The sequence below is a fragment of the Lampetra planeri genome, chromosome 16 (genome assembly GCF_965212315.1).
Source record: "Lampetra planeri chromosome 16, kcLamPlan1.2.h2, whole genome shotgun sequence".
Taxonomy (NCBI): domain Eukaryota; kingdom Metazoa; phylum Chordata; class Hyperoartia; order Petromyzontiformes; family Petromyzontidae; genus Lampetra; species Lampetra planeri.
This window is the reverse complement of record NC_136122.1, coordinates 7,803,688-7,820,656: the sequence shown is the minus strand read 5'-3', so window position 1 is coordinate 7,820,656 and position 16,969 is coordinate 7,803,688. Positions and strand designations below refer to the sequence as shown.

General features: G+C 45.7%; 1 protein-coding gene across 9 annotated transcripts in view; it reads left to right on the top strand.

Moving 5' to 3' along the window:
• Nucleotides 1–16,969, top strand: part of TSPAN18 (tetraspanin 18) — a 46,547-nt gene that overhangs the window by 25,465 nt on the left and 4,113 nt on the right. For 4 of the 9 annotated variants that reach the window (XM_078601469.1, XM_078601471.1, XM_078601464.1 and 1 more), the window contains exons 2-6: nucleotides 5,848–5,963; nucleotides 6,655–6,852; nucleotides 11,390–11,464; nucleotides 13,637–13,735; nucleotides 14,289–14,480. In XM_078601469.1, coding sequence (XP_078457595.1) covers nucleotides 5,901–5,963; nucleotides 6,655–6,852; nucleotides 11,390–11,464; nucleotides 13,637–13,735; nucleotides 14,289–14,480 — 627 coding nt within the window. In that variant the 5' untranslated portion in view covers nucleotides 5,848–5,900. Of the gene's footprint in view, nucleotides 1–2,916; nucleotides 2,992–3,242; nucleotides 3,454–5,847; nucleotides 5,964–6,654; nucleotides 6,853–11,389; nucleotides 11,465–13,636; nucleotides 13,736–14,288; nucleotides 14,481–16,969 lie in introns of those variants that run through there. The other 5 variants (XM_078601474.1, XM_078601465.1, XM_078601472.1 and 2 more) reach the window with 3 other exon arrangements.

The window sequence follows — 16,969 nt, the reverse complement described above, 5'->3', positions numbered from 1 at the left end:
TAATGTGTAATTAGTGTACACACCTTAGTCAATCCACTGCTGGATGATGGCCTACCAATGCTCTGTCGTCCGTATTGGATGTTTTGTTTACATACTTGACCACGCTGGTCAATGCGGGCTACATGAAAACAAGTTCAGGTATCACTCGCCACTGATGCTGCTCGTAGTGTCTGGGAATCGAACTCGGATGTAGGGCTGAACGATTAATCGATTTCAAATCGAAATGGCAATTTGAAACAATGCGATTATTAAATCGCAAAAGCTGATATTTTTTTCGATTTGAAAAGTCCTCTTACTTTCTTATTGGAATTGTTTATTTTATTATTATTATTATTATAACTTTATTTAACTTAACAATTGTTCCATGTTTGATTGTTCTATTTCAATGAAATTTTTTTTATAAATACATGTTGGAAGCAATTCTTATCTTTTAAGTTCTCATCCATGCATTAGAATATATAGAGCAGTTCATATTTCGATGGTATCATGTGGTAATGCTCCATCACATGTTTTAAATCTATTACACAGTAAATATTGAACTGAAGCTAGACTTAATTTTTTTTTATCGCAAATCAAATCGCAATCGCAATGTCTGTCAGTACAATCGTAATTAGATATTTTCCCCAAATCGTCCTGCCCTGCCCGGGTATACCGCGATCAAAGTGCAGCACCACCGCTCCACTCCATTGGCAAACGCAGTCCAGTACTCGAGTCCTTCTCTGTTTCTCGGGGTTTTGGGAATCCCTTCTAATAAACGTGATCAATATCCAATAGGCTGAGTCCACAATGGCGACTCGACTTTTAATTCTCGAATTTCGTTCAAATTGTATCAACTTCAGTTTAGGCTTTCGCGAACAATATCATCCATAATATAGGTTTTGTTTGGATTAAATCGCGTAAATATAAATGTGTCGTTAAACACGCCACCACCCGATACAGCCAATTATTAAGGTTTGTCACGTAAACAGAACGTGGCCAATTCGTCGCCTGATGAAGCTAGTTGTAATTACTGGTGAAACGTCGTACTCAGATTGTCAATGTTGTTGATTTGCTCTGCAACACACCGGTGTGCTGCACTAGTAACGAATTGGCACGAATTGGCACGTTCTAACCCCCAAAAAAACCTTGATTATGGATGACCTTCGTGAGAGTCACCATGCCCCCTCCACCCACCACGACTCCACCCCACTCAGCCACGGACAGACGGGCGGACGGAGATATTCCGCAATGCATAAACGCGTGCATGGAACGACAGTGCTGCAGTTGGAAAGCGATGGTCAAGAGGGGCTAAGAGACCCGACGTTTCGTTTACGAGAGACACCGCTCCTGATCAGCTGCACGGGCGGTTCAATGGGCGACACGGCAGAGAGCAGCAGGCAATGCTGTCCAGAGGGTGGTCCAGATCTCTTGTTACCGCCCCCCCCCACCCCCCATTTCTGTAAAAGTATTAATATACGTTTGAGCCAGGTTCATTTAAAACAGAAATTAATATGCAAAGGGAAAAACACGTGAGCGGTCAATTAATTGGGGGTCACGAGACATCTTGGACCACATTTAGAATCGACGTGCGTTTCGAGTTTTTTGGCAGCTATGAATAACCACGTGATGATGGATGATGATGGGCCACTTCGTGTCGCTTGTAATGGCCAGGTCGCTTCTGAAGAAAGAGCAGTGGGCCTCAACCTGATAAAATAACAAACACACTTTTAGTTTTGTATTGGACCGCCCAGGAAAGTTTAGAGCGTGACTTTGTTCTTGCAGTCAGTCACCCTGCCATGGGTTTACCCAACTTTCACTGTTCACTCACGATAGGTTTAATCAGTCCCATACTGCATTTGGAGGGGGGGCAAAGTGGAGGGTGGGGGGCAGCTAAACTCCCCCACCCCTCCCTTTCTCGTCTATTCTATGAGTATAATCCCTCCCCGGTCTATTTTATGAGTAGAACAAATTTCTATCCACGAGTGTAAGCTCAAGTAAAGTGATGCGCATCAGAGTCTTTCTTCATACACTGTACATGGGGGGGGGGGGGGGGTGTGATAGCCGGAGCAGAGTTCATGACAGACGCAAGAAGATCATATCGCGAATGATTCTGTTTGGGCGTTTGACAGTTTTTAAAAGTTTGTTTTATATTTAATGTTCTGCACCACTCCCTGAGGTTTTCGTATACCGCCCCCACCACCACCACCCTCCCCCCACCACCTTTAAACAAGGTCATGCTTCAAGGCTTGCGTTTCGTCTACACAGTGTGGAGCTGGAACTTACCCAACGTACTCGTCCTTAAAATGTGTGACGCAGTTTGAATTATCACCGTAACACTGTCACAGCGCCACCCATTGTGGTTCTTGAAACGCGACACGCGTCCGACTTTCACGCTTTCGGATCTAGTTTGCTGGTCGATTTGGAAATGTGGCCCCGCATCAAATGAAATCTATCCCCGAATAAATTTTGCAGAAATATATTTGTTTTTGGTAAGGATTCATCATTAAACGCATCTGTGATAGAATTTAGAATATTTGTGATGGCGTAATGGTGCTTTTAAATATTTCTGATAATCCGATCTGCCTGAGTGTTCAGACACATTAGCGTGCCCTCATTTGGCGAATTTTTCAGATGTCTCATCGTCTGATGTTGCTGCATTGATTGCCAAATCGACGCCAACAACCCCCGTCCACTCGATTCAACTCCTTGGACCCTTTTGTGTGCGCCAACTTTGCATTGTTAACTTCAATTGTTGCATTTATCTCTACCCAGTTGTTACTTCGCACAGGCAATGTTCCATCTCCTTTCTAAATCGCCACCATATTTCCTCTCGAAAAAAATCCCCCCCCTCTACAAAATTTAGACCCAAATACATTGAGCAAACTTTTGACCAATCTTCGTCCGTTCGTTTCTCAATCCCGCTTGTGAGAGTCGCAGCGACAGTGTGTTGAGCAGGACGGTCCAGACCTCCCTTGCCCTGGCAACAGATTCCAACACTGCATTACTATACAAGTACTACATTACACTATACACTGCTAGACTACACCATACACTACACTACTGTACACTACTATACACAGATACAAAATTAAAATTACTTGATACAGCTATCGTGCTGTGACGGTTCCACCTGAAGACGGAAGCTTGTGTTGCCTCCGAAACGTCGTGATTTTTATTTTATTTTTATTTTACCTTTATTAATTTTAATTTTATTTTTTTACCTACGTGATTTTACCGAACCCCCCCCCCCCCCTAAGAATATGAATCCTTGCAGTCACAAAAGCTTCAAATCTAGAACTATACACAGACTCTAGCTCTTCATGGGGAATTCCCAGGCGTTCCCAGGCCAGCCGAGCGACGTCGTACTTCCAGCAGCAGCGTGGTCCTGGCCCTGCCCACGGGTCTTCGCCCAGTGGGACGTGTCCGGAAGAGTTTCCAGGGGGAGTCTATCTGGGGGCTATCCATCCATACAAGGTGCCCGAACCACCTCAACTTTTGACCAATCTAAAATGTTCAATTTTTTTCGAAGATCTTTGAAAAATGATCGCAGGACCATTATTTGACCTCAAATGTTTTTTTTTAGAGCCCCTTCCTTCAGTCTGAGATTTGAAGCTTTCGTGACTGCAAGGATTCATACTCTTAGGTTTTTTTCGGTAAAGTCGCGTAGGTAGAAAATAATAAAATAAAATAATAGTTAATGAAAATAAATCAATTAAATCACGACGTTTCGGAGGCAACACAAGTCTCCATCTTCAGATGGGACCGTCACAGCTAAATTTACTGTAATTTACTGATTTATTTTCACGTATTTTTATTTTATTTTATTATTGTTTACCTACGTGACTTTACCGAAAAAGCCTTGGGTTTTGCATAGTACAGAGATAGCCCTGGTCTAGGACACAAACAACTCGCTCATTGCTGCTGACTGGGGCATTGTCCATTCTCGCTCTCCTTGACCTGAGAGCAGCGATTGGCACGATCGATCACGGCGTCCTTTTGCATTTCCTTGCCGAGTCGTCCACTGTTGGGGTGACCGGCTTGGCACTTATGTGGATTAGGACATATTTAACAGGCTGGGGATGATGATTTTAATGTGATGCCATGATTTTAAAACGATAAATGTAAATGTTTTGTTTTATTTTACCAGACGTTAAACACCTCGCCTGGTATACAGGAGGTCGTGGGTTTGATGGCAACCCTGACGCCTGTATATTTGCAGTTTAAATGTTCTCTCTCCTCGTGATCGCGTGGATTTATCTCCAGCTCCTCCGGTTTTTTCACCCTACATATTTAAAATCAACGTGCGTTTGGAGTGTTTGGCTGCGATGCATTGCCACGCGATAAGCCACTCCGTTGAGCTATCATTTGTGGCCAGGTCGCTTCTGAAAAAGAGCTGTGTGGCTCAGTCGGCCTTGTCCACCTGGTTAAACAAAAATTGATTTAGTTATCTTCTTGGTTCTTTCGGTAAATTCACGTAGAAGGGAAATAATAAAATAATAAAAATAAAACATAATGAAATAATTCGCACGACGTTTCGGCCACAACGCAAGCAGCCGTCCTCAGGTGACTTTACCGAAAGAACCAAGAAGATGAATCCCTGCAGTCACGAAAGCTTTAAATCGAAATTTGATTTAGTTAGTTTAGTTTTAGCTCTGCGGTGACCGGTGACCCCTGCGCATTTCCCGGACGCGGCTGCCCCCTCCGCACGGTGGCTCTCGGTGCCTCCTGTGCAGTGCTGCCCCTCGCTGCGTTGCCATCGCCTCGCCCAGTGGTGTCTGCCGCTCGGAGACGACCGTCGGCGTTTAAACCCCGCGCCTCCTGTTAGCGCCGTTGGCTACGTACGGTGCGAGAGAAGTTCAACGTTCAAACGTGCATTCATAGTCCCTTGCTTTTTGGGTTCTCTGACTTAGCGTTTTTACTGCTTGGATTGTTTTCCCACCTTGGCCAATGTTTGTGTGTGTGTGTGCGTGTGATGTAAATTGCCTTGAGTAAGTTGTAGTTGTACGCAGGGCGCTTTGTAAGTGTAATTTTTAATGAAAACCTATTTGAGTATGAGGATTCAAAATATGTTAACTTTTAAGAAATATATAAAGTGGCGGAATTATAACTGTTAATAAATCATCATATTGATGTTGCATTGTTGTTCATATTTATTTCCCGTTGCTTCTACTCCGGCAGATATGGTTCTGTGTTTAAAGACATTTGCTTTTAAACGGAGATTGACAGCTCAATAGGTTTCTCACTTGCCTTTAAATTAAGCCAGTTTGTCAATTAAACTCTTTATGAATACGCGAACGATCTGTAACTCGATGCTGTATAAAGGCCTCCTTATCCCATCTCCGTCGTATGGGTTGCACGACTATGCTTCACCACGATGGCCAGCGAGGATTGGGTGTGGTAGAGGGGCCCAACGATCGGTTCAGAGGTCATTCACACCGCCGGTGACATGGCCGTGGCCAGGAACGAAACCGGCTGGGCGCACCATCTATTTCGTTAAATAAATAAAACATCCACCATTGTCTTCTTGGTTCTTTCGGTAAAGTCACGTAGAATGTAAATAATACAATAACAAAGCATAATAAAATAATTCTCACGACGTTTCGGCCACAACGCATGAGAATTGAGAATTATTTTATTGTGGAGGAGGTTGCGAATATTTTTTTATATTTTTCCATTCTACGTGACTTTACCGAAAGAACCAAGAAGATGAATCCCTGCAGTCACGAAAGCTTTAAATCGAAATCCATCATTGTGTGAGCCCCGAGGTTTTTGGTGAAGCGAAACATAAATGGCCGGGAATGCAAATGAGGATCATCCCCTCGCTTGCTTACGTACCCGAGCTTCATGCGGCGTCTGTGTCTGTTCCAGAGCCCAACGCCAAACGCTACGATCCAGGATTCCCTACCGGCGCTGTCGTCAGCATGGAGGGGACATGCATGAGCTGCGTCAAGTACCTCATGGTGTTCTTCAACGCCCTTATCTTTGTAAGCCACAACCCTCGCGTCTGCACAGACTTTTTAAGCACGTAAGCTTCCAAATACCTAGGCTTAGCAGTAACACCTCCTGCTGTCCATAATCCTTTAGAAGTTTCCTTATTGGTTTCAAGTAAATCAGCTGGCAGGCCATGTGTTAACATTACCTACCATTTTCACGTTTACGATGGATCATATAGTGCTAATGTTCCGTGGCTTGCATGACTGAGCAGTGTACTTAAACAGAATTTATATGTCTCAGTGACCTTGCCCCAAAGGCATTTAAGAAGTTTCTAGAATTGTTTTTGTTTTGCGAGTCACTGTAAAACGTTTAGAGAAGAGCTGACTGTGACCTGAGCAGCAGCAACAACAACATAAATCCCTCTCCTTGCAGAACTGTTTATCTTTTTAAACGATGTTTCTTTGAACGGCAGAACATAAAAATTTTATTTTTTTACCAACTGCCACTCAACTTCACCCAGAACATCGGAGCAGCCTACGCCAGGCTAACAACAGCACAGAAACACACAAATCCCAAATGACAAATTTTTAAAATAGTCCCCCCCGCCCCTGCCCCCGTCCACCAGCCTCACTCCCAACTAATAATATTTGCAGTCCTGGAATACCACGAGGCTGCTGGCGAGCATTCCTGGCTGCCAGGCTCTGGGTGTCTGCAAGCCGCTAATTGAATCCCGTCTGACAGCTGGCGGGACTCTGCCTGGTCGCGGTGGGCGTGTGGGCAGTGGCGGACCCTGGCGGGGTCGCCGAGGTCGTCTCCTCCCATCATCCCTTGCTGCTGAGGAGCGTGCACGTGATTTTGGCCGTGGGGGCCGTGTTTCTGCTGCTGGGGCTCCTGGGCTGCTGCGGAGCTCTCTGTGAGAGCCGGAGGACGCTCACTTTCGTGAGTATTTGCGTGCGTGCGTGTGTGCGTGGGCGTGCGTGTGTGCGTGTGGGCGTGCGTGCGTGCACGGGAGAATGGGGAGCGGTAGTGTAGCGGTTAGCGCGCTGTGCTATGTACCCGGCGACCCGGGTTCGATTCCCGCTCATGGCCAACACCAGTGACGATTATCTGAACCGGTCCTGGGCGTCCCCTAGGTCGACTCAGCCTTAAAAAAGTACCTGGTGCGATGTGTAAACATCGCCACTGGGGAGACAAAGGCGGACGGGCGTGGTGCTGGCCACCCACCCCTTCGTGTACTGTTCCGACCTTCATAGGTGCTCGCTAACAGCACTTGCCCCTACAGTCTGTTACGGCTATACGGGGGATCTTTGTCTTGTGCGCGGGAGAGAGAGTGGCAAGTTGACACCTCTCCCGAATGGCTGGGTAGTTTAAAGTGTGCGCTCTGGTGTTCATTGATGTGCCACCTTTTGCACTGAATCTCAACTCGTATCTTCCGCCATGCCACTGTTGAATTATTCACAGGTATCGGTCATTACGCTGGTAACTGGGGGGTTGCCACCGGCCCTGGTTTACCCAGAGTCGTCCCCCTTTTTGAGGTAGTTGCCTTGGGAAATGTGTAAGTCTTCCTGGGGCACTACAAGCCCCATTTTATGTCAGTTGCATAAACAGGACCCTGCGGGGTGGGCTGGTAGGAACGAATAACCAAAGAATATAAACATAATGTATTATTACACTTGTTAAGCCAGGAAAGCCCCACTGAGTCAAAGGTTTTTGTAGGGTCCTGCCAAGTGTTTGCAGTAGGGGGCGATGTTGATACACGGACGGACGGACGGACGATATAATCTATTGGTGGTCTGGTCCACTTCGTTCCTACCAGTATAACACACCCCTGAAGACAATGCAAATACATGCAGTTGCCCCTTCTTCTGCCATTGTCAGTTATTCCTCTTCCCGCGATATGTAATGGGGTTTGATGAAAAATCAGAGGTGGCTATATGACTTATAACTAAATAACCAAAAGGTAGGAGCAAGGGCGAGGGATGCGCCAAATATCGGCAAAGATAAATTCCATTTCCGAAATTAAAGTGTGTGCTTTGGAAGGGAGCGGCCTGATTCGGAGAGTGGGCAAAAATGTTCCATGAAGAAGATTGACAGCTCCACAAACACCGCCTCACTGCCATCTGCGAGTCGCAAAGCGGTACATTTTGAGAGATATATCAGAGATTGGCCAACAGTGCGTGTTTGGAACAATTCAAAGGCAGAGTAGGGATTGAATTCCATTCATCCACTTGTAATAAAGCTCTTTGAGACGACTTCTGGAATCTGTCTTTTATTCACTTTGGGTTACATCTACTTCACGCTGCTGGTAGGCAGCGTGAAGGGAACAGATAGACCAAGAGAGACGCACTGCCACGTGGCAACTCGGAGCCCCGCTCCCACAGATAGACCAAGAGAGACGCACTGCCACGTGGCAACTCGGAGCCCCGCTCCCACAGATAGACCAAGAGAGACGCACTGCCACGTGGCAACTCGGAGCCCCGCTCCCACAGATAGACCAAGAGAGACGCACTGCCACGTGGCAACTCGGAGCCCCGCTCCCACAGATAGACCAAGAGAGACGCACTGCCACGTGGCAACTCGGAGCCCCGCTCCCACAGATAGACCAAGAGAGACGCACTGCCACGTGGCAACTCGGAGCCCCGCTCCCACAGATAGACCAAGAGAGACGCACTGCCACGTGGCAACTCGGAGCCCCGCTCCCACAGATAGACCAAGAGAGACGCACTGCCACGTGGCAACTCGGAGCCCCGCTCCCACAGATAGACCAAGAGAGACGCACTGCCACGTGGCAACTCGGAGCCCCGCTCCCGCGTGGTCCCTTCCTCCGTTGGTTCCCGTTCTGACCCCCGTGTCGTTCCTCTCTACCCCTATTTAATACCCGGGTCACGTGGTACGCTTCCGCCAATCCTCGTTAGCCTGCATCGAATCTTCCAGGCTCCCTCGTCAGCTCCCGGGACCACGCCCCTGACTCATCTCCCCATTGGCTGAGGCCAAAGCCAGCAGAACCAATCTCCATAGCTGTCACCCTTCCATCACGTCAGGGCCATGCCCCCAGGCTTCCCCCCATTGGCTGTAAACCAGGACCGGCAGAGCCAATCACCATGACAAGTTGTGATACGTCAGTGAGCCGGATATATTCTCATATTACACACTGAATGCCATTGTCCCCTTTCTAGTTCCCTTCTTGCCCATGTCTTTGTGTCGCAACTCCTAAGTCCATGCCCAGGTCTGATGGACCAGGCACAGGAAGCTGTGGGATGTCTCCAATGCCTCCACTGAACTTAACCGAGAAGTTCACACCGGTTCACAAATGTGATCCACGGTCTGCTTATGATTACCATCGTTGCACGCCACCGGGATTTATCTGACTTTCTACGATATTTGGTGGCTACATCTGGAAGAGGGTGCTGCGGATTATTAGATTTAGAGGGGAAGCATTGTTTTGAAGGCAGGACTTAATCCAGTGTGTTAGGTTAAGATGAGACATTTATTGTTTCATCTCGCATCCTGCTTTTACACCATTTCCTAGGTGAGACAATGCATGTATGTATGTATGTTGAACTTCTCACACTTAGCCAACCGTGATTATCGGAGCCAACCATGCTTATAGGAGGTGCGGGAGAGGGGAAGGACAATAAACTAAACACAAAAAGCAGTTCTAAAGAAAGAAGTTTTCAATTTAGAATGTCTCATCTCGCATCCTAATGTCACACCAATTCCACTTCAACATATGCCTGTGTATCATAGTAGTCGACATTTTGCGGCTATTTTAAAATGTAACCATTCGTAAAACTACGACAGGATTAGGAATGAGAGCCATTGTCACTTTGATCTCCACTGCGTTGCCAACCGCTGTGCATGATCGTTTCCTGGATGCATTTATGAACCTGGAGTCCACGAGTCACATTGGCATTGAAGTAGAATTGTCACGCTTTAAACAAATCTGCTGCCATGGGAGATGAAAGATCGCTCTCTCTCTCTCTGCTCTTAGAGAGCGTTTCGAAGTGCTATTAGACGATTCCACCATATGTGCTCCAGGATGTAAGATGAGCTCTTTATGAGGCTGCACGTAATGGCATAATAGAGAATATATATATAACAAAGACAAAGATCGCCCGTATAGCCTTCATATATTGTTGGGGCAAGTGCTGTTAGCGAGCACCTATGAAGCCGGCCACGGCACACGAGGGGGTTGGGTGGCCCGCACCACGCCCGGCCGTCTTTGTCTTCCCAGCGGCGATGTTCACACATCGCACCAGGTACTCATTTCAACTGAGTCGACTTCGTGGAAGCCAAGGATAATCGGGACTGATTCAGATAATCGTCACTGGTCTTGGCCGTGAGCGGGAATCGAACTCGGGTCACCGGGTTCGTAGCGCAGCGTAGCGCTAACCGCTACATTACCGCTCCCCCTCACACTACCGTAAATACATATATACACACACTCATATATATGTCAAGGATTGGTAGGGACTTCATAGGCTCTGTTTTGAGTTTCTAATTAAACCTCTTTACATGTATCAAATGTATGTACTGAGCAGTTGTTATTTGTAACTAATAAATCGTTACCTGATGAAGATGAAAGCAGTTTAAGAGAAACGTACGTTGATGTGGAATTCAGTCATGAAATCTGTAAACGATACCTTTGTAAACGTGACAATCTTTGTCATGTGGTGGAGAGCTAATGACAAGAATACTGGCATAAAATGCGGAGACATTGTTGGTAAGGTATAATCTTACAGGCCACATTCACGTAACGTGATTAAAATAGAGTAGAAAAACTCACTGAGCAACTGAGTCGAGCATTTTGGACAATACATATATCCACTTCCATTCTGTATTCGCACATATGAACAACATTTTCTTTTAGTTCCGAGCCAACTGGTCCGCTGTTAACCAGAGAAAATGTCTAGAGGCGTGCAAATTCTGAACCGTTTTTACCCATCAGGTGCTCATCAGCAACCAGGCTTTCGAAATAACTGCTGCCGCTTTACCGGACCTTATTTGGCAAGCTCTTCATCTCGCTACAACACGGGCCCAATAGAACGATAGGCTTTTAAAATATACCTTGAAAATAAATTGGCAATCTAAATGTACTCTGTTAGACGATTGATTGATACTACAGCAGAGTTATTTTGAAGTCGTGGTCTATAGCTCTCCAATCTTTTCTTAGGGGTGCACTGCATTGTTGTAGGGCATGGCGTCCGATGTCTCGCTGCATGTACTGGTAGCTTATTCAGAAACTGAACTGTTGTCCTTCCCCCCGCACCTCCGATTAGCACAGTTGGGTACGTGCGGTACGAAAGAAGTTCAACATACGTACACATCTCTCTCTGTGACCCCTCCAGGTGACTCGTGTCCCCTGGTTCTGCCTAGGTGAGAACAAAAACACGTGGGAGAGTGAATCATTGTTGACCTTTGTATTTTCAGCCACAACGATGCAAGTGATTGTTCTGGTGTGTGTTTTCGGTTCCAGTTCTTCATTCTGCTGCTGATCATCTTCATGGTCGAGTTAGTTACGGCGATCGTGGCATTTGTTTTTCGAGAACAGGTACTGTACTCCAAAACCGTGGCTTCTATCCATCGCAAGCATTGAACCCAGCCCCTTGTGTTTTAGACACGGAGTGGATCGTTCCTGATTTCTGACAGTGGCCAATGCAGCAAACGATTTAAACATAACATGACCCTCCGTCCTCACCGACCTGTCGTTTATGTATTGCCATACAGGGACTCCTCTTCATAATAAAGGTTTTTGGGTTAGATCGCGTTATTTATAAATGTGTCGTAACCCTCCATCACCCGACATGGCCAAACAGTTAAAAATGTGTCACGTTTACAAAAGACAAATAGTTCACTACTTTAGCCCACCAGTGTGTTGAAGAGTGAATCTACATCATTTAAAATTTGAGTACGACGTTTCGCTGGTAATTACATCCAGCATCATCGGGCAATTGACGTGTTAAAGGGACTCCTCTACTTTCAAACATTCGACTCACGAACTTTCAGCGATACGAACAAACCTGTCCATATGTCCAGTTGCCTGTTCGGACCGAGAGACGTAAGTTCAACCGCCGCGCAATAGATGGCGGTGGTGGCATCTATATCTGTAGAACATGAAGAGCCAGTGGCATCTACATCTACAGATAATGATACAACTTTTAAAGCCTTTCCCCGTGTTTAGTGTACATGCCGTCCAACATGTTTGGAATCGAGAGGAGTAAAGTTGAACTTACGAACAAATCGACTTCCGAACAGACCTCTGAAACCTAACTCGTTCGTGAGTAGAGGAATCCCCTATACTTATCCTGCCTGATGCTGCTGTTGTGTAATGGTCAACACAACCAAATTTTCCACCTAGAGGTCATTAGTTCGACTATCTGGCTTGCAAAGTCAGTGGTCAAGTTTCTTAAATCCAATAGTGTAAATTGGTTACACACCCACAAGTTAGTTGATCGGCATGCCGCGTGTGGTGAGGTAAAGTATGGGTACCTCCACCTCTTCTACGGTGTCTGGCCGGTGTGGAAGAGTAGGCCAAGTTACCCTCTATAGGGACTGTCTAGATTCTAGAGCGCCGTCTGTTTGAGGCCATTCTGTCAGCAGTGGCGTGACAAACATGTTACTGGGCTGCACCTTTACCTCTTCACGCTCACCTCTTCTCGGAATAGAGGATTAGTTACGTATTTTACGTGATTCAATGCCACATGTATTGCCTATTGCGATTTGCGTACCCAGTTTATTGAATGCAGGCTTCTTGAAAAAAGCTTCAAGATTTAAACTTGATTTGAAGCTTTCGTGACTGCAGGGATTACTCTCTGGTTCTTTCGGTAAAGTCACGTAGAAAGAAAATAAATTAAATAATAATAGAATACGACGTTTCGATTACAACACAAGCAACCATCATTAGGTAAGAATGAATGAGAAAAAACAAACCTAGTAAACTTAGCAATATAATGCAATACAACACAGAGAGTCGGCTAACACAACAGTCAACACCCCACCTGGTTGATTACGTTCTTCCAAAGATGGCTAAATTTGAGAGCGAGAGAAAACACAGACACGGAGACACATAGACAGACACACACAAGCAGAGAGACACACACAGAGACACGCAGAGAGAGACACACACAGACACCCCCCCCCCTCTCTCTCTGCCCCCCCCTCTCTATTTAAGGCCTCGACACAGAGGCGTTGTTTCTCTGTGTGTCCCTCTTCAAGTTTGTTTTTGTTTCTTACAACACAGAATCATTCTCATCGTATTCATAAAACACAATAAACTGTACGGTACATTATGTGGACATTTTCACAAATTAGTACCATCTAAAAATAGCAATGCTTTCAGACAAAAGCTCAAACCATTGGCCAATAACTTCCGCTCAAAAAAATGGAAAAAAATACAAGAGGTCATGTTTTTAGCAATGCCCCTTTCTTCATAGGGGTGAGCTAAAACGATCCTGAGAGATTGAGTAGAACAATAGTTGGACACTGACACCATGGGACCCTGATCGACATAATTTTAGGGAGGAAAAACAACATCGATATTGACCGTTCTTAAATTGGAAGATCAACAGTTACCCTTTTCATTCGCAAACACTTACTCACAGACAAAGCCTTCAAAAGTCTACAATATACGCATAAACGCATTATGTGTCAGGAGTTGGCGATGCAATGCTTCCATCGGTAATTCCGTTGTGCTCGCTTCCCCCTTAACCCTCCCTCTGCGTAGTTAAACGAAGATTATTTTGCTCTCGAGCTCAAGATGCGCTATCAAGGAGACAACGCCACTGATGTTTTCTCAAGGTTTTGGAATTCAGCTATGAAGACGGTAAAGAGTCCTTTTTCTCATGGGACCTGTTTGTTGCTGTTTTTGTTGTCAATGCCGTGCCCTTGGAACATCCACCCATCCCTCGGTTTTGTTGTTGTTTTTGCTGCCTTGCCCAAGCCTGATAAATCGGACTCATTTAATTCATTTATAAAAACACTTTTATTAATTTATAGTTAGCGACTCGCTTACCTTTTTCTCTCATTTGCACTCCTATCGGTTTTTGTTGTTGCTGTTGCTGTACCGTTTGCTGTTGTCGAAACTCGCTGACCCGCCAATGCTGGACATCTGTGAAAAAAGAGCTTCATAGATCATCAGATTCCTCCTCCTCCAGTCTAAACAAAGATGCTGATTTTGATGTTGTAAAATCTCCCTCCCTCCCTCCTGAACCTCTTCCAACTGACTCCCTCCCTCCCTGTCCTCCTGACCTCCTCCTCCTCCTGAACCTCTTCCTCCTGACTCCCTCCCTCCCCATCCCCCTCTTCCTGACCTCCTCCCTCCCTCCCCCTCCCTCCCTCCCCCTGCCCCCACCACTATCTCCCCGCTGCATATCCAGTTCGGATGCTGTGGGGTGCGAGGTCCCTCGGATTTTTGGGAAGGAACCCTCTTCTGGCAGCTGTCCTCGGGCAAGATAATCCCAGAGGCATGCTGCAAGGGGGACATTCACGCAGAGAGTGAGGCCACGATGGACAGGCTCAGATGCTTGCTGGGGGACCCCCGACACCGGAATGAGCAGGTACATGAACAGGTACCTCCACAGGCACCTCCAGAGTGGAAGGGGAGCAGTGGAAGAGCCTGGCGGATATCCGTTATACTCTTAGTGCTTTCGGTAAAGTCACGTAGGTAAAAAAATGAAACTAAAATTAATAAAAAATAAAATAAAAATCACGACGTTTCAGAGGCAACACAAGTCTCCGTCATCAGGTGGGACCGTCACAGCCAGATTTGCTGCATCAAGTGAGGCAGGGATTCCAAGATGCAAGCTCTTAAATACAAGTTAAGGGGGAGGAGGGGGGGGGGAGCTTATCAGAATGTGGTAGCCAATGAATGGAACGTATCGGGAGGGGGGGCGGGGCTAAAAGAAGGCACGAAGTGCTCGTAGGCGTCGGCGACGTGGGCGTGTTTGTGCACAAGTAACTATTGTTGCACATGATAACGTATTGGACGAGGAGGGGGGGGGGCTAAAATAGAGTACGGGGTGCAAGTGTACGTGGACATGTCTATGTACAAGCACCTGTTGATACACATGATAGAAAAGAACGATATCTGTTACTTAACAAAACATATCTCGGGATACATTTCCAAGAGGACCTGCAGAACCGTGATGAATGGCTATGCCGTGGGGAAACCATTTACCGGACAGTGGCTCGAGATTTGAAGACAATGTTCATACTGGGAGTATGACTCCTCGTGATGATATCGTCATAGTAATACGATTCAGAGCCACAAAACAGATGGCGATATAAGTTTCGAAATTTTGGAAATTCAGTGGAACGATTGTTAAATCTTGCAATTTTATCCGAATGAAGGGGAAGCGGTGGTGCAGCGGTTAGCGCGCACAGCGCTATGGAAGCCTGAGTTTGATTCCTGGCCATGGCTGACACTGGAGTTGAGTGACTGAGACAACTGTAAATGGAGGTGGGGTGATGATTATTTTTACAGCATCTACAGTGAGGGAAAAAAGTATTTGATCCCCTGCTGACTTTGTACGTTTGCCCACTGACAAAGTAATGATCAGTCTATAATTTTAATGGTAGGTTTATTTGAACAGTGAGAGACAGAATAACAACAGCAAAATCCAGGGGATCAAATACTTTTTTCCCTCACTGTATTCATTACCCGCAGATATTGTTACATCTGGCAGGCGTGGTGGCGAAGTGGTGAGGGCGCTGCATTATGATCCTCGCGACCCACATTTCAATTCCTGGTCATGGCTAACATCAGGCCCACACATCACCAACCCACATTGACCAGCATGGAAACAATCCCCTTGGCCAGCATGGCTTATGGAATCCTTTATTCAGCAGTGGATTGACAAAGAGCCATAAAATAATTATTGTTATTGATATGTCATACTCGGAATAATAGCGACCACTCCATTTTGAGAATTGCATTAAAATTTATCATTTTGTAGCTCTTGAGGTTAATTTTCTTATGATTGTTTTAGGCATATGCTCTGTACTAATTATGGAATTATGTCCCTGGCCATTGTGTTTAAAAAATACCACGTAAAATATAAAATACAGAAGTACAAACCAAACACACACTTTCATTCTAGTGCCTGTCAAGTATATATTTTTCTATTGCTAAATTTGTCTCGTTTTTTTCAATTTAACATTGGTATTTCAGGCATGGTAAATTAGAGTCTTATATTTTCCATACCTATTATAATGATTATCATTATTATTATTTATAGCATCTTTCGTCCAATTGCATCTCAAAGCTAAATACAAATACCTCTTTCATATAACTTTGCTGTTGGCTATTAACAGGGCCTCACAGTTTAGCAGAGGTGTGGACTCGAGTCATGTGACTTGGACTCGAGTCAGACTCGAGTCATGAATTTGATGACTTGCGACTCGACTTGGACTTGCATAACAATGACTTTGTCCCACCTATGAGATGTGGACTCGAGTCATGTGACTTGGACTCGAGTCAGACTCGAGTCATGAATTTGATGACTTGCGACTCGACTTGGACTTGCATAACAATGACTTTGTCCCACCTCTGCAGTTTAGGTGGAGTGCTCTTACTAATAGTACCTGCTAATCCAACAGCAATTGTTTAACAAGCCTGGCTCTGCTATTAAGACGCGGACAGTTGAAACTGGTTCACGCTTTGCTCACTTAAACAAAGGCTGCTTGATAACATGGGCCTGGAAAGCCAAATAGGCTGATTTAATAAAAAATATTGTTTTTTTTATTTAAATGTGGGGACTGGGTGGTCGTTATGCTTTATGGTTTTTCCATTTATAATTTAGTGGGACGCTGGACAGATCCTAATGCAGCGTGGCTGCGCTAAACTGTGAGCAGCTGCAAAAAGCACAGCGTCATGGTTTAATTGTTTAATTTCACTGACAGACATAGGTCTGCTCTTCCTTAAAGCCCCCAGGGTAGCAGTGGTTTTTACGGAGCCGCACCAAGGGAGTGAGTTGGGACCTGTCAGCAAAAACCGGGTGGCAGATGGTCTCACGGTCAAGTATTCTTAGCGCGTAGAATGCGCACACGATTTTTGTTT